We start from the raw sequence: 19,175 nt of genomic DNA on the forward strand, positions 1-19,175 counted from the left end.
CCCTCATAAACTCGGCACATCTCATTAGCAATGCAAAAACTGTACCTAGCGTTTTGATTTTGCTCGCATTTACCGATAATGAACACATTTCGGAGATATTTCGTGTAAATGATACATAAATAAAAATAAGTGTCTTGTTTTTTTGATATTTGATACAGGATTTCGACAGGATGTGGAAAATTTTAAAACAAGCAAAAACACATTTTAGTTAGTATAACATGCCGTAACACCGCTTCCAGCTCTCTACTTCGTAGAAAATAATAATATCAGTTTTGTATTGTTTACAGCCTCTTTCTTTTTCTCCTGGACATGATATTCTCTGGGTTGAGCGTTGCGTCAAGTTTAACTAACCGTAAAGCCGCAGTACAAGTCCGAATTGATTAGATAATTAATCGGCGTCGATTTTCAAATAACAAGCAGATAAGCCGACCAAATCCGTGTTTTATGGCGCTGCGATAAAGAGATATACACACAAAACCAGTGAGATGACGTGCACCCGCCCTTTGTATTATAGTATTAATACATTAATTAAGGTCGGTCTAATCGCGTTTTACCATTTCATGGGTCAATTCATATTTATGTACAATTACTAGTGGGAAAAGTTTCCTCTCTCATTTGTTACACATAGACAGCGATTATTACTGAGCCTTTGTTTAAGGCTACTGTTTGGTCACGTTAACGGTGTTCGGCTTTGCCATTGTATTGTTTCCAGTTTTGTTCTCCTTTGTAAATTCCAAACGGATTTATGTGGTATTTTTGTACATACGAACGGATAATGCAAATTACCACCCCCGGATTAAGATTTGAATATATTGGGAGTGTATGACCCACGTATAGATAGGCAGAGCACGCGTCGCTGAAACTGCGAAACTTAAAACACTTTAATGTTCTCGAAATTACATGAAGCTCCACGCATTGCATTAGCGGAGGTCTGTACATATTTCAAATTGTCACTTTTGCCAGATGACTGCAAATATAAAAATGTGCTGTAATAAAAGTAGGTATGTGCTTTTTGCTTAACTATATATTATATACAAACGTGTAACATAAACCGTCGTTTAAATATTCAACACATTTTCTAGTCCCTTCTTCTGCTTTCTATTTCATTATTCAGAAAAAATTCGACGTAAATAGTATTACGGGATCATAATGGCATACTTCAAGTCACCATTATCGTGTGATCAAAAAAAGTTTGTCATCGAGTCACCCTTGGGAATGAAACCGTTTAAAAATTCTAATACAAATATTTTTAGTTGCTAAAAATGTGTTAGACTAATACACTGCCCCAAAAAAGTTAAGGATATTCTCGATATGTGAATGATAACGTTCGTCTGCACAGAATACGATTGGTTTTGGAATCCTTAGATTTGCAGGAAATTCAACATTTTCAGCTACCAGCACGATCTCCGGACTTCAACCCCATTGAACTCGCCTGAGACCTTGGAAACACTCTCGCAGAATATTTGCCTTATCCAGAGAATATTCGGGAATTGAGTGACTTGTTCCCTATTTTGTGGCAACAAATCCCCCAGGAAGAGATTGACAACTTAATTCGTCGTATTAGAGAAATACCGATTATTCGAAATTAAAACAAAAATTATTTAATTTAATTTAATATTAATTTTATTTAATTTCAAAGTTTTTACTTTTTTTTAGTTCCATTCTGTATTGATTTGACTGAAAATGAATAGAATGTGTATCGATTATGATCCCTGTTCTTCCTTTCTTGTTCACAAACAGCAATATCCTTAACTTTTTTGGGGCAGTGTATTTTAAATATATGCTTAAGAACTGTAAACTCGATAACTTATTTTTTAACGTTAATTGAAATTTTTCGTCAGATTCTTGGCATTTCGATGTAGCTTGCATACATGTTCACATGAAATGTCAACAAACAACTTCCTAACCTTACTTTTCTGCATTCATGTTTCTGCCTGTAGTTTATGCAGTATATGTTTCTACAAGGTGATAAAAGGATATTTTCAAGGGATTTGAAGTACAGTGACTCCAATGAAACCATTTGACCGGTTATCCGGACCGGATAGAAATATGATTAAAAATATAATCTGATCAACAAACAAAGAGACTTATGAAAACGTGTCGCGTAACTTAATAAACGTGTCTTGTCAATTATGATATAGTTTAGTAATACTCTTAGGACCAGTTTACAGAAGCGAAATTAAGTTAATCGTAATCAAATGCGAGATTAACTGAACAAGTGATATAAACTGGCCCTTAGATTATTAAATTGCTTAATAGCGAATTATTATAAATGAATTAAGTTAGCCTTCAGTTAATTAGCAATCTACCAATTACTTTAAAAGTCCTCGGACCACATTTTTTAAACTTTGTTTTATATTTTTATCATTCACGACCATTAACTAACGAAGCAAAGAAGCTTATTATTAGAGAGCAAATATAATTTTTTTCACATTATTTATCTGCTAATTCAGATACAGCTGGTGAATTACAACTACTTATATGTATCTGTTCAAAAAAACTTAAATACATACCAAGTTTAATTTCGCTTACGAGTATAACTTAATATTTTTACTTTTTTCCACATAAAAATGTTATCATCGCTTAGAATATATTCATGTTTTCTTGACTGTCGGTAAGAATTTGATGATATTGGTTACGAAAGAGACAGTGACAATTAAAATTTATTTTTCAAGTTTGTCTTAAGTCAAATAGGTCGATAATCATAAAGGCACGAAATAGATTGGGTAAAATTATTACCCTTGAAAGTTATTGTCAGGCAATGCTTACATTGTTTGTTGTTTCTTTTCTAAAGTAAAGGGTACGATCATCGAGGAAGACTCATATGATCATAGCAAGAAAGCAAATAATTACCGGCATGGTAATTGGACTAACCAGAATGTGATTGGATGTCATTCAAAAAATGCTTAAATGTTATTGCTTCAGGTTAATTATTATCTGTTATGGCTTGTGGGTTTTTTTTAAAGACAACATGTACAATACTTCTATCGAGATCCTCAAAGTTGGCGTTAAAGAGTCGATTGTGAATGCACCACTCGTCAGTCTGCAGAGTAAAAGCACAAACAACAGAAAAAGTGAGGTTAGATTATTAAACCACTTAATCCGTGATCTGTAATCCGTATTGCGTTCACAATCGACTTTTCAACGCCTACTTTGAAGATAAATTTAAATGAACACCCGATAGAATATATGGAATTTAGGTTCATCCGACATTTCAATTAAACCATTTTTATCAAAACTATCGCAACTTTTATATAACGTTGTACATCCTGGATAGTGTTGAATTCAAAGACCTCGACAAATTTTTAATATGGTTTAGAATTAAAAGCAAAATGAAACAACAAATTAAATACAATAGGTACGTTCGTCTAATTAAAGCGTAAATTACTATATCTTTTGAAGAAAACATTTTTAAGCAGCTTTCAGAAGTTCTCGTTCTAATAAGATAATAATAATGAGTTACAGAACAGAAATATTTATTTCTTAAGTGGAATTTCGGTAAAAGCGCTGTTATTCTCTATTAAATTCCTTATACTGCTTAACTGTAAACTTCAATAGCTATTTGTGCAATAAGTTAGGAAAAGTGAGTTTTTTCCTTACGAGATGCGGGATTTTTAATCGAGACGAAGTCGAGATTAAAAACGCGTCGAGTACGGAAAAAACACTTTTCCTACGAATTGCACACATGATTTTTTCTACTGGAGTTTGGAAAATAAATAAAATTTGGATATTTTTAATATACTATTAATTATTTCTAAATTAAAAAGCGAAATCAAAATTGTTCTGCTTTCGTTACCACAGAGAAACAATTTATTAATGAAAAATTGTGAAGGCGTTTAAGCTTTTGTCTCAATTAAATACCAGTTTTTACGTTACGTATCCCAGGAGACGACCAAAATTGAACTTTTAGTGTTGAAATATTATTTCCGCCCATAGTAGGAAATTTTTCACTTTTCCTAACTCAAATTAGTATTACAATGTTGAAGTTTTCCAAACTCTAGTAGAAAAAATAATATTTTATTTAAATAATTTAAGCAAATGTAAACTGTTAGGTATTTTCTTGTATTCTCCACAAAAGTAACAACAAAATTGTATATATTATAGATTCAGTTTGTAATTTCTGTTATTGGGTGTTGGTACTTCATTTATTTTTAATTTTTAGAAAGATACACCATATCATGTCCTTAAAGTCCAGAATTGTTACAGTTGCTTAAAGCTAATTTTATTTGAAATCTACTTTGAGCTGAAAGAGAATTTTTATCTAATATTATGTAGTATAACGCAGTCAGATGGGAAATGCTTTCACAAGAGAGCTTCTGGAGCTAATTTATGACTTCATCTCCGGATTTTTTTCAGTCGCCTTTATACTTTTAGCAAATAATACAGTAAATTCAACCCTGGACCGCCTAGTTTACTGAACATTTCCTCAATTAGTTCATAGTTCCAGTGTAGTCCAAGGGTAGCGATGCTAATGTTACTCTCATCTCTATTTTGCAAGTTGACAATGACATTACCAGCTTTAATAATGTCGCATCCATTGTTCTAGCAAATATATTGCTGGTTACAAGCGGTGCGTTGCTGTTTCAAGCGTTGTTAATTCACGAAATCTGCAGATTTTGTAAATTACGACCCTCATCTGCGTCATTTCCTGCGCAATACAATAACAATCTCTATATCCTCAGCCGGTAAAAATTCCACCGATTAATCGTTACTGCTGGTGCAAATGCGTCAACTTCGCAGCGGAACGAGCAGCAACACCGTGATGGATATGGGGCTGACACACTGCGAAGCGCTAGGAGTCGGTCTGGGTTGCAAGTATTTGTGTTTAAGGTTCATTAGAGAACGTGGCCGTGGAGTATTAGGGCAAATGCCAAAATCAAGCCATAATTCTCAATAGCGAGGGCGAGTGGAAGTCTCGGAAGACGTCGGAAGTTCGCCAAGCCTGTACGTTCCGGACGTACCGCAATCTTGGCTAGATAATCACCCCCGTGAGTGCTGATTGCGAATACCGCAGAGATCAGCTGTTAAGCTAGACGGGCCTAACGGTTTCCATGAATAGTCTTTAACCCGTTCGCCAATATTAACGCGGAGAATTGCGCGTCAGAACCCACCAATACCACGAATATCAAGCATTTCTCTATATTCCAATATATAAACACAACTCTAAATTAAACTTAACAACAAAAAAAAACAATATCTGGAGACCACAATTTTGTGTCATTACTTACACACTATATTCTTGTAATATATTTAATTAAAAATAACACATCTTAGGCGATTAATCTCTTTTTACTCGTTTTTCCCAACCTTCATCTATCGTTCAGTGATATTTCAATACTCATTTTATCAGAGCTTTTTGACTTTAAGTTGAGCACATCCGCTGCCGCATTCCTGGCTTCATCAACTTGAAGAGTCTTCTCAACTCTGAACCTCCATATAAAGTTGGTATTAACAAGCACCAAAACAAACAAACGACATGAAATCTGTAGGCATATTAACATGCTTGTAAATCATTATTTTATGTATTATTATTTCAAAAATTTGATCCTAGTCGGTTATTTAAGGTTATTGCTTTTAATTGTTCCTAATTCCAATTGCGATACAACAAGTCCAAATTTCTCCGTTCCAATCGTGGAATCGGTAAACTCTTAGGTATAGTTATTTCGACACTAAGAACCTTGCTTTGCCCTTTGACCGAAATTAACACATAAATAATTTGCAAAAGATAAACAAACATATTCTGATCTCCCAAATTATTTTAGTTGTGAAAATTTTTGTGTCTTCCACTAAGTAATAGGTACGAGTTAACAATCAGTTATACTCATTTAGGTAAAACGGTGAAAAGACAGAGACTTTGAGAAATCTATAAAACAAAATTCAAATCATTTCGACTACGAAAACCTCCCTACATATTATGCATGTCTGAATACATAATACGAATCATCACTTTCTGTAAACCATATTTCACGACCCATTAAAAGTTATCATACCTTTTGCCTAATAGTTAATGACTTTATATCCCACTTCATCGTAACACTAGGAGTGTTATACATTAACTATTGGTACATCCCAGACCAACTCACAATGGACACTAAAGTGGACGTATCATTCTGTTTGATGTTGGTTTATGTAAACTACTACCTAGCTTTCCCACTTATTTTATAACTAAGCAATTTACTTCAAAATCTTTTAGGAACAAAATCTTATAAAGAAATGTTTTCAACAAAGTGCGGTCGGTCCACTAAACCGTTTTAAGCGAAACCTAAGAGCAGGATCAGATCATGAATGTATATTTGATCAGTTTTCAAAAAATAATCATTTTATGCGATGAATTTAAATACTTATGTATTTTACCTAGTTATGACTCGACTCTAACAAAAAACCTACTTTATTTTTATAAATGTATAGGTAGTTAATAATTACTTATTTGCATTCAAATAGTAAGCAAATTTTTTAAAGTCATGGGTTGTGGAGCAACAAAAACGAAAGGATCATCAAATTCAGCCATGTGGGATTCTTTGACCTTTAACACATGTAAATAAACACTTATTTCATAAAACGCAGCGAATATTAGCACAACGGGAAATTTATGGAAAACCTGACTTTTATTTTCCCTGGATATATTTGATCTTGAATTCTGCTTTTGCTTTATAAACGAGTTTTGTATCATAAAATTTTAATTCCTCCGTAAAAGGACTTCATAAAAAATATGTATCACAATAAAGACATATACTTTTGCCCCTTAATTGTTGCTTTTAAAACGGTGTACTGTGATGTACAAATGCTGTACTTAACAGTGGCATTTAAAAAAATTGTTAGACCTCGCTTATTCTGAGAGTAGCACACTACTTACTCATCTTCAGGTGAAACTAGAATTTGAATGAGCTGGATCCATTTTTAAATTTTAAATGCTCTACAATAAATTCCAAAACGAAGAAAACTAAAAATTCCTTCGTCGTAAAGAACCCTTGTCGGGTTCTGATTCGGAATAATCAATAAATTATAATAAACACTTGTAAGTATTGTATTATTAACGTATCTATTAAGTCGACATGTTTTGTACTCATTGTAAAACAATAACAAAAATTAATTCATTTGCATACATTAGGATTTACGAGTACTATTTAAATAAATATAATACATTCTTCAACAACCAGCGTATAATGATAGCTATTATTCAAGAGGATGAAAATCGTCCAAATTGAAGACTATACTTTCTCCAGAACTATACCAAGAAAAAACAATCTTTGAAAATTGAATTTAATTTGACTTTTAATATTTGACAATTAAAATTGTACCTGGTTTAGCGATTGCTACGCGATGCGCGACTCATTGTTTACAAACGCATCCGATTGGCGATCTGCCGGTGATAGAATGTAAATACGAGGGATGGATTGGCCGACAGCCGTGGGTTTTAGTATTTTCTATCACTGGGTGTGGAATTGATATCATTCTTTCGTTGAATATCCAACAAGAATGCTTTCATTCTTTAATAGTCGTGGAGAAAATATATTCTTACTCTTATTAAATACATAATACATTATCTGTGAAATCATAACATTCATTACCCATTGCCCTGAGTAAAGGCTCATTAGTCATTACTCTACGGGTTGTGACCAATGTTTTTTTTATTGAAAATTTACTAAATAACCAGATTTGTTAATACAAAACCGATGTGATTGTAAAGAATAGTTCGGGTGGAAATGGTGTAACTTAAATTAAAAGGAAAACTAAAAATAATGAAGTTTAGTTGTTCTCTTGTTCGAGACGGAGTAGGGTACAAACACGTCCATTAAAAGCTTTAATGCCGTGAAAGCATTATGGATTTTCTTACCCATTTGCCTGAAAATTTCAGCTGCAATGATATTCGTTTCGTTATAATTGGCAAAAACATTTCAAATATCGTCTGATATGATCTCGTGAGTAATTGCATCAGCTTGGCGAGTGCACATTTTGATTTGCAAGTTGTTGTTCTTCACTGTGTAATGGTGGATAATGTCGCTGCGCCGAAAGATAATGTACATAAGAAGCAATATACCAAATTTCAGAGGCATTAGAAGCCAGACGACAATATCATGGAAGAGAGGCGTTTGACGGCGACCGCATCAAAAAGCAATATAGGCACGTTTAAACGTTTATATATTAGGAAAGTAAAGACGTCGCCAAGTCATCTAAAGGGCGTCATTATGCACCAAGCTGACATGACGCTGTAGGGAAATTGAGGAACAAAACGTCAGTTCCGGTTCTGAAACGACTGATTGCAGCTGAAGCGGGAATCAATCTAGAAAAATTTCCTTTCATCTCAGTTTCTACCGCCATGCATTTGCGAAACTTCATGAACAACATTTAATTTTACGATATCGTTTATCTTTCCAAAAAGGCTTTTATAGAATAAGTGGCATGTCAATTATTCCGTTACAAATGTGATTACCCACTGCTACGTTGCACATCGATAATATTAAGAATTATACAGGGTATTTCACGAGTGATAATGAACCCGACGCAGTAGAAAATGCAACCCAGAATACATCTGGAGGAAAAGCCGGATATTTATCTCTTCCATGTTCAGGTTTACGTTCCAATGTATTGTGGGTTGCATTTTCTATTCCGCCGGATTCATTATCACTCGTGCAATGCCTTGTATAGCACCTCGCAGATGCATTGCAAAATTAGGTTTTTTACAAAAATTGTGTTTTTCAAAACAACGTCTGTTTGAATTCTAACGGACTGGCAGTTTTCACTAATTTTGCAACTTCGAGCTCGAGTGGGAAAAGGAACCACTTTCTTCTCTAGTTTGACAAATATCTATTTATTTTGATAAAACGAAGCAGTTTTTTCATTAACTATATTACACTGTTTTCCTTTTGGTTTTCCTCTTTTGTCAATTGTATTTCACTATTTCTCAAAACTATTTGCTATCTCTATTAAATGTCAAAGTGACGTAAATATGAAATAGTTTTGAGAAACAGTGAAATACAATTGACAAAAGAAGAAAACCAAAAGAAAAACACTGTGCTTTTATAGGACGCGACCTTGTATATTATTTCCGTACATCCAAGTAATAACTGTGTTAAGTACTAATCACATTCTTAAAGATTTTTCTGCTTACACAAATTTATGGCTTCTGTATATTTGTATAAAATGAGAGTAAAAAAAGTGCCTTACAATATGAGAGGCTTCTCTCAATTGCGAAGACGTAAAATCGTCTTTACCAAAAGATCAAGAAGCGGCTATTAATACAGGTCGCGAAATGTAGCTTGATACTTGAGATGCGCAGAAGATAGTATGAGAAATCTGATGTGCAAGAAAGACCGAAAACGCTGTGTACCTAATGGTTGCGACCCGTTCCGAGAAAGTACTATTCCGGACACGGAATCTTGGCCAACATTCTTTAGACATTTCTAAAAAAATGATGTAAACTAGTCATTAGTGTCATTAATAATAGTATATTATATATTGAGGGAGAGAAATGCATGATTTTTCCTAAGGTGCAGTTTGTAGCCAGAGGGCGAAGCCCGAGGGCTACAAAGCACCGAGGGAAAAATGAGCATTCTCTCCAGAAGTATATATACTATTTTTTTCACGGTAGGGAGTAGAAACAGCACAAAAATCTCAAATTTTAAGAATAAAAAAATGCTGACAAATGAGTTGTCATCTTTCGATGAATTTAATGGAATTAGTAGTTGCCTTGACAACACAATTAGATTTTTGTCACAACAGTCAAAAAAAAATGAAAACTCCCATTAGATTTTTGTCACAACTGTCAAAAAAATGAAAACTCCCTAGGGAGCAAATATTTGCAAATATTTGCTCCCTAGGGAGAAAATGCTCTACTTCTGTCACGATGTTGACATCCGAAAAGTTGATTTCTACTCCAGATCGTGAAAAAATGACAATTATTAAAAATCACTGTGAAGTTTTTCTTGTGGCATCAAAAAAGCAGGGAAATGGCATTATCGAGTCAAAAGTTGGGTTATATTCAATAAAGGCCAGTTCACACATATTTGTCAGTTAAATGTCAGTTGTGGCCAAGATTCCGTGTCCGGAATAGTACAATCGGTGACAAAAACTTTAGAAACTGTAATCAAACTGCCAACAGTTCCAGTGCGCATCCAGTTCCCAAGTATCAAGCTACATTTTGCGATCTGTACATATTATTATGTCTGAATCAAAACAATACAGTACTCTCTGCATTTCTATGCTAAATATTGGGTCACATTGTGATTTTTTCAATATGAAAACACAAGTGTTCCAAATGAAAAGATAAATAGGTACATGTACCTATGGGACGATAGAACTTGTGTATAAAAGTGCTAAAAAATAAAATAAAGCTAAAAAAACATACTAAATTACTGAAAATTATTACAAATGAAAATCAAAATCAAAATTCTATCAATTTAACATTTGATCTTCAGTGTTAATTCCTGTCGAACCCGATATTATAATACCATCTACCTCTTTTGTTTCTAGTTTGTACTGTAATGAGAATGCCATTTTTTAGTAGTTACACAAATGGAGTGATTTAATACAGAAATTATTTCACGAAACAGAATATCATTAACAGCTAGAAAACACAACCAAAAAATAAAAACATAAAATTACCAAAAATTTTAACTACAGTAGAAGCTCGATTATCCGGAACAATAGACCCATTCCGGATGATCGAAATTCCGGATAATACGGAGAATTCAAATAATTCCTGGTTGCAATGATCATATTATTTTATTCAACATACAAATTAATTACAAAATGAGAAAAATTATATTAATGAAAATATGATGAAATTGAAGGCTATTTATGCCCAGTCATACCTACGTTTCCTTGATGCATAGTCTTCCAACACAAAAACGTGAACAAATGAATTTTGCCACAATACGGTGTCAATTCCAGACAAAATAAATAGCGGGAATCAGATTTCCAGTCAAAACAACGGAGGCCAAGAGCCAACAATTCCGGATAAAACGGTGAAATTGAAAAACACTTTTGTTGCTGATAATGCGGAGGAGTTCCGGATTACTGGGTTCCGGATAATCGAGTTTCTACTGTATCGCCAAAAAAATCGTAAAGGCTGCAATGTTTAAAGCATTAAGTAACTTTAGATGCCACAATTAAGTATTTTAATTGTAACTGACATGTGGATTCATCTCATCCCCAAAATGACTCAATTACAAATCACACGATGTATAAAAGAACATACCGGGACATTTTTTTAACATTGAACATAGCCCATACTTATGTCCTATGTTCAGTTTTAAAAAACACAGGTCAATGCATGTATGTAATCACGTAACCAAGGTAACGAAAATAAGTACTTGACAGTTTAACAAAATGGTCAAGTTGTTTGAAGAAGAAATACACATAATGCAGTTATTCTATGCCAATCAGAGCATTAGAAATGTGCGTGACATTTCCAATGCAACACATGATAGACCAATTCCATCAATCGGAACAATTTTTCACATTATTTCAAAATCTCTGGTGTTCGGTATAGTTGATTGCATAGCAACTCACAATGCATTGATCTGTGTTTTTTAAAATTGAACATAGGGAATAAGTATGGACTACGTTCAGAGTTAAAAAAATGTCCTGGTATGTATCTATGTATAATACTGTTGTATTATAGATACATATGTTTTTTTATATAACTGTTACATGATATTATACAAGGTAAAATAACAAATTCAAAACTATTTTATAATGGACTTAGGTCGCTAAAATTATCCAAACCTTTAATAATTTTTTCCGCTTCCGCTTTCCGTTTGAATTTCACTCAATTTTAGAACAGTTAGAAACCAAACCATACGTATTTCGACCATGAAATACAGCTTCTGTTGATGGTTTTCAAAATAAATTAAAAAAAAATTGAGCAAGAAATTAATGTAAAAGGGGAAGGGCATAACACGTTGTTGTACTCTATTTTCATACTTTCTAAACTGATTTGCAGTCTGTGGATCAAAAAATATGATTCGATTGTATTGTCTACCTGACTGAAATTGCAATAGACACGAAATTTAATTCTCGCTCTGATTTCTTCAGTCTGAACAATATTACCCTAGTGGGAAATCAATTCGCCGTGACGTTTAGAAATCAATTTAATGGAAATATCAATTTTCATCGATATAATAAAACCTGATACACCAGAAACAAGTTATTAGGGGTTACAAGGAAGTAATTTAGTTCCCATTAAAGGGCCTGTACACAAAAGCACGCATGGAACATGTAATATCCGAGACCGAAAATCGACAGTTGATATTATTTGACGGGAGAGTTGCGAGCTTTCGCCGAACGTTAATTGAATCATATTAAGCCGTGCGTGCACTAGGGCGAAGGCGAAGAGAGCAAAGACATTTGTCACAACTGGTAGTCGCTATGTGACGATTAAAACAGAGTTACGATTTAACTTTGGCCTTATAAATCAGGCAAATTTGTTAAAGGATTATGAACTAGACGAGCTAGTGTTCTCAGCATTATCGATGCATTAACATATTTCTAGCCGAAGTAACGAATCAAAAACGTCGAACTTACCAATTTTTTTTCATTTGGAGCCATTTTTCGATCCATAAACGATGGAACAAAATTTATTTTACAAATAATTTTCAAGGCAAATAACCAATGCAGCTATTGCTTCGTCTCATTGTTATATCAAAAGACTTAAAGGACGGTTATGGGAGACAAAACGTGTGATGTAGCTTCAATCATACTAACAGCGATGATAAAGAGAGATTTTGTCGCAACTCCAACATACAGTATGGAAAATCCAGTCATCCTTTTCTTCCTTCCCTTTTCGAAATGCCCATTTTGTTAAATGAAATTCAAATAACTATTACAATTGACAAGTGACAGTTTATTAAATTACGCCGCACGTTTTCAGAAATGTTGTTTTCCAAACCCCCCCATATTCCATACCGAAAATTAAATTCTGATTGTCCTTGCTCAAAACGTAAATAAAAGTGGTTTGTGTATGTGTTTGTCTGTAGATTTTTTTCCATTCACTATAACTTTCGCAAAAATCCACCGATTTGAATTTTACTTGTATGTACAAAATATTTATCTCAGCAGTGGTTTCAGTTCTATTGATATCTGTGTCAATTGACGTAATGGCTTTGGAAATTAATACAATTTTGGGCTATTTCTTCCGTTCACAACAACTTCTGTAAAAAGGCTTCTGTATTGTAGGTGTAATAAATGATGATGAATCACCCTTGTGGTCGAATAAAAATTCGGATTTTTAATTAAACTCTCTTCAAATAATGAACTAAATGAAAATTAATATAAATATCGTCAAGTACTTTAATAACGGGTGACTATTAAAATTTTCACTTGGAGTTGGCTTTGAACGAGTTTTTATTTTTTCTTTTACTTTAGACACACGCAAGAACAAACAACAAATGTCAGTCAGTACAATTGAAACATAACCAAATTAAGAGAAAAAACATTTATTGAAATGTCAAAGTTGTCAGTGTCTAAGGTGCAACGGAAAACAAAGAATGATCCATAGCCAACCCTAAGTAAAAAATTTAATAGTCACCCGTTATTATGTCAAATATAACGATGGTTCAAAATTTTGTCATGAAACCCATTTTTGTAAGTCGTGTCTAAAAATGAATAATGTTGTAACAATGTAGCAATTACTAAAATACTTCACAATTTATCCTATTATTCTGCGACACCCGCAAAATATTGAAAAGTTCTCTAAAATGGGACAGCAGGGGCCGCACAAATTAAACGAAGCGAATTTGGAACAGAGTTAATGTGCGCTCTGTGCTCTTTATCCACTGAAGAATGAGTTATTTTTCAACTGAATTATTAAAGCGATGAAAAGTGAATTCTATACCACCACGTAGAACGACAAAGGGATGAGACCAAAATTTACTCTAAATTTTAAATCTCAATTTATACTTATCCTTTATTCTATTTTATGGAAGTTTCTGATTATATGCCAGAAGAATATTTTTGATCAGTATGAAATAAAATTCCTTAAATATGTCATTGATTTTTAGAAAACTTCCTAGGACAAGTTAGTTCGTATTTTTAAGTTGTCATCTTTTGGCACACTTGGAAGAGCAACGTTATTGAAAGACGCCACCCCAGTTATTATTATTAGTATTGTTAGAATTGTTACTGTTGTAACTGATTTATTTTCTGCAAATAACTCTTATTGTATTTATTGAATTTTAACTGCAATTATCAAATAAAGACAATATTATTATTATTACTATTTCTCTGTTCGATCCAGTGGCGACCCAAGGAGGAGATGGGTAACTCAAAAATTTAAAAGACAGCAGGAATTATATATATATTATATTTTTTGAAAATCCTTTTTATCCTCTATCCAATAGTAAAAGATTTTTTTAAATTGGTCTATTGAAACAAAAAAGAAATAAGAAAATTTTGATGACATCGACAATTTAAGGACGAGAATTATTAACGAAATTCTGTAAAGTGAACCACAGGATATTCGTAACAAATTTGAATATTGTTTAACTGTCTGCCAGGAAGTTGATTGAGCTCCTTTTGACAATTTACAGTTATGTATTTTTAAGGAGAGGAGAGGGATTCCTGGTAGACTGGAGAGAGGGCGTAATCTGGCCTATTTTTAAAAAGGGCGAGAAAAACAGAGCAGAAAACTACCGAGGAATAACTCTTCTGAACACAGGGTATAAGTTGTATGTGTCAGTCTTGAGCGGAAGGATAAAAAGAGAGATCGAGGAAAAGGAAGTGGTGCCGGACAGTCAAGCAGGGTTCAGAGGGACGGGGTACTGTGAACAATGTGTACATCCTGGACCATTTAGCAAGGAACGAATCGAAGAACAAAGCGGGAGGATGGTTTCATTGTTCGTAGACTTCAGGGCGGCGTTTGACATGGTGGACAGGGCGAAAATGTTTGAGTATATGAGAGAGTGAGGAATAAGCGAATGGATAGTAAGGAAGGTCGAGAAGATATACCAGAGATCTGGGGATGAAAGGAACGCGAAGAGGTGGAGAGAATGAAAAAAATATTTGAGATGAGTGCTGGGAGTAGACAGAGAAACGCCAGGTTACATGGTGCAAGAGGAGCAGATGAAGGAAAGGATAGAGAAAGAGAGGGGTGGGGATAAGAAGTAATAAAGATTATTTTTGGAGATTTTGGAATTTTATTTTATGTTTAGTTATGTTTATGTATATTTTTTTAATGTAATGAATCCGAAAGCCCGTTGGGCAAAATAAAGCATTACGAGTACTACTAATTATTTTTAAATTCACTAATATTCTTTTTGTTAATTGGCCAATTTCAATATTAAATAGAGAAAAATAGAACAATTGACCCCTGTTGCCATTTAAAATTTTTGAGTTAACTTCCGCTTACGCCGCCAAAGAATGGAATAGACTTGTAAGCCATACGAAAAGTAGACAATTTATGAATACAAATTGACTTGTCTGAGAATTTAGTCAAAAATCGACGATCTAATTTAAGGAATTTTATTCCTTACTTTACACTTGCAAAAATAGTCGCATTATTTTAAAATTATCATATTCTCATGTTAAAAGACGTGGTGTTAAAAAATTCTTTTAAAAGGATTCTCAAACAGATTATGAAAGATTTGAAACGCACCAGAATCTACACATCGTCATTATAAAGTACGTCACTTCCTGAATTAAAAAAAGAGCGTTGTCGACGAATACAATGAAAAAAAAAACATTTTCGCCAACCATTGTTCAAATTTGATTTGAAAACCTCATTCATCTTATTCACCTTAATTTAAAGGTAAACCTGGATAATATAAATTTGGGGATGGATGTTTTATTTTGGAGTACAAATAATTTTGTTAATTAAATTACACCGGCTTAATTTTTCATTTCTTATCGTTTTTCAAAGTGTCAGTTTCAACAATAGTGAGTGAATTGCTCAGTGTTGGGCTTCAAAGAATGAAAATCCATACAAAATATCAAAATTTTCTAAACCAAGTACGTGGAACTCATATTAAAGATGTAATCAACCGATTTGTTCAGGCTGGAAATACTAATAAAGGAAAAACTACTGGAAGGCTGCCAAAATCTGAGGAAGCTGTTGAGAATTAAAGAAATTAGATAATTTAAAGACCAAGTGATTAAATACTGCAAGAAGGAATTACATATTACTGCTGCAATATTGGTCAGACAAAACGATTTTGAAAATAGATGAAGAAGAGTTGTCAGTTGTCTGGAAAACAGTACATTTCTTTTTGTGTTATTTTCAGTAACATTTTAATCAACTGAACATTTGTTGTGGGGTTTGATTTAATTATTAATGATCTAATTTATTTGTTACATTTTATTTTTACTTTAAAATACGTTACTTATCATAAAGCCCCTTGTTTTCCAAATAATCACGTCAGTACGTAGCGATTCAAAAATATCACCTTGAATATTAAAATATATTTATCGACTACCATAGCGAAAATACAATTTTGACGTACTGATTCAAGGAGAAAAAGTGTCACTTTGTCTGTCTAGGCAGGTAAAGTACTTTATTCACAATGGGTTAGTAACGTACGGCTTTTCTAACCTCTTAAAGGTTAGAAAGTGAGCGATTTCTCGTGTACACATCAATCGGTCAGTAATGATGAAAAGAGGAGTCAGTAATGAGTCCTAAGCGGTCAGTAATGAAACCCATAACTGACCTGTGGTGGCGCTACTGTAGCACCAATCGCGAAAATTTCTGTACGTTTTTCTGATATCGTAATTTGCTTTTCTCAGGTAAGAGATTGAGTGAAAATTTGTGTGCGGATTCCCGCAGTTCTGAGGAGGGTACACTCTATTTCACTATCGCACATTTTGTTTGTTAAAAAATGTGAGCAAATGACAATATGGTTTGACTTTTGCGAACTAAAATTTAATACAATCTCAATCGTGCGCGCCTACTAAGTTTTAATATTTTGCCAAAATAAACGATAATAAACTAGGCAAAAATGAATAGGGAATTTTTCCATTTTTGAATTTTTTATAAATAGAGTTTAAAATTTGTAATGAAATGTGGTAGAAATAAAAATATATACACATTAAATGTAATGTTTCAAGTACTTGTAACATTTTAAATTTATCTAGTGTTTAAGAATACGTGGGAGGATTGGGGGAATTATTTTGCTTTCCAAGAAAAATTGTGAAATTCCCTATTCATTTTTGCCTAGTTTATTACGGAGGTTGGTTTTTATTTATTTTTTATTAATATAATGTTGCTTGTTTTATTAAATGATTGATTGTGAATAAAATAGTATACAAACCTTGGCGAAAGTCCATTCCTGTGTCTCGAGAACTAGTTCACCTCGAGGGCAAGCCTCTCGGTAAACTATTGTTCTCTCGACAGGAATGGAACACTTTCCTCCTCGGTATGTAATATACCTGCCTCCGACTATGCCCACTTACTTACAAATATTTAAAGTGTAATCAATAATTAATGGGTTCCATTTAATTAGCTCCGCCTCATCTCGCAATCTGCAAACTCGTTCGATAAAGTGTCACTTTACTGCCTTGTTACATAAATAGCTATTATGTTGTAACGTAAATATTTACCTCTAAAAATTAATTTAATTGAAAAATATTTAGATGACATATCGAATTTTCTATAAAATATCTTTACTGTAAACATGAGAACATTTTTCGATTACAAATTATAATGTAATTAAAAATATGTAGTTATTTTTTTATCTGAAATCATACTGATAAATTTGGAAAGGAGTACATATTGAGTTATCTCATCATCAAAAACACAGTTTTCTAACATAATTAGTAATAAATAAAACAAAAAGAAAATGGAGGCACGTAACGGATTGAACAGCCCCGTTTGTGACTAATACGAGTGTAGATAGACGGAACGCCGCTGTAATCTCACCTACGCCTCACAATACCACTCATCTGCTGTCAGATTCGCTTTCCGTGCATAGAGGACTCAATGGTATTGATTGTTCCAACTTTACATTGTTTTTATATTTGGAGTGAAAATGTTTGTACTATGTCAGGCAAAATTTTAAATAAGTATCTTAAAACTGATGCGTTGTAAAGTGTCTGGACTAGAAACATTTTTTTCAAGGAGAAAAAAAAATGTTAACTGAAGCTACTTCTCTAATTCAGATGTGGCACAAAATTCCAATAATACATTTATGTATTTTCAACATTTCATTACTGATTCGGATTTATTTAAATAATTTTCCTCATAATTCAAGGAAGATTTTTTAAATTTTAAAATGAACCTTCATTACTTTAGAATTTAAGAATTTAAAAATAACAACGTAGATAATTCGATATTTCACAACTCCACTCGTTTCGAATAAAATAATGAAAGCATCGATTTTAAAATTGGGCTCATTACTGTTGCTTTAATAATACCACCTAATTGCTGTTAGTCTCACCAATCCAATTTATTCTCCGCACGTTTTTTTGTTCTTTGTTGGCGGTAAGCCTCTTTTATAACGTGTTTTTTTAAATTTACACAGAAATGAAATACGGCTTTAGAATTTGATGGCATCAATGTGTGCAAATTGAAAATTATAACTGTGTCAATATTTTTGTTTCAGGTTTCGTGGATTCGTAAACGGGATCTGCACATTTTGACGGCAGGAATATTGACATATACATCCGACCAAAGATTTCAAGTGATTCGACCAGACAAGTCGGACAATTGGACGTTGCAGATTAAGTTTCCTCAACTCCGCGATTCCGGAGTATACGAGTGTCAAGTCAACACCGAACCCAAAATGTCACTTCCGTTCCGATTAAACGTCATCGGTAAGAGCATAAGTTATGCCGACAACAAAATTTAAAGCATGTTTAGTTGTTTGTAGTCGTTTGGTGGTAAAAATTAAAAATTACATTTCTTGGAAAAATTTTCTCTTCCCGATTTATTTAGAAGCATGGCAAATTATACGTGAATAATCAAACAATTAACTGGATTAAGTAGATACTGAATCCCTAAATTCGTTAAAAATAATTTAATTATAATGCAAATTAGGCTTTCGTTACCAGCCGAGTGAGAGTATCCATTGGAGTGAGTGTTTTCTTAAAACCTGCAAAAATATCTCTTAGTTGGCAAATACGCTGAATTTTGTCTAATTACTTAAAAAGAGCAAATAAAGTTTAAATTTAATAAATGGCGAAACTGTTGAAGTTTCCAGTAGAGCCTAATCTTAAAACCAAATTCTTTTAGAATTTTAATTCGGAAA

The 19,175-nt window shown here is 33.2% G+C and overlaps 1 protein-coding gene across 2 annotated transcripts in view; it reads left to right on the forward strand.

Annotated features, from left to right (window-relative positions):
- Window positions 1–19,175, forward strand: part of LOC138123559 (zwei Ig domain protein zig-8-like) — a 234,504-nt gene that overhangs the window by 188,593 nt on the left and 26,736 nt on the right. For both annotated transcript variants that reach the window (XM_069038312.1, XM_069038313.1), the window contains exon 3: window positions 18,531–18,741. In XM_069038312.1, the coding sequence (XP_068894413.1) occupies window positions 18,531–18,741 (211 nt within the window). The remainder of the gene's footprint in view (window positions 1–18,530; window positions 18,742–19,175) is intronic.

This window comes from Tenebrio molitor, chromosome 2, assembly GCF_963966145.1.
Source record: "Tenebrio molitor chromosome 2, icTenMoli1.1, whole genome shotgun sequence".
NCBI lineage: Eukaryota > Metazoa > Arthropoda > Insecta > Coleoptera > Tenebrionidae > Tenebrio > Tenebrio molitor.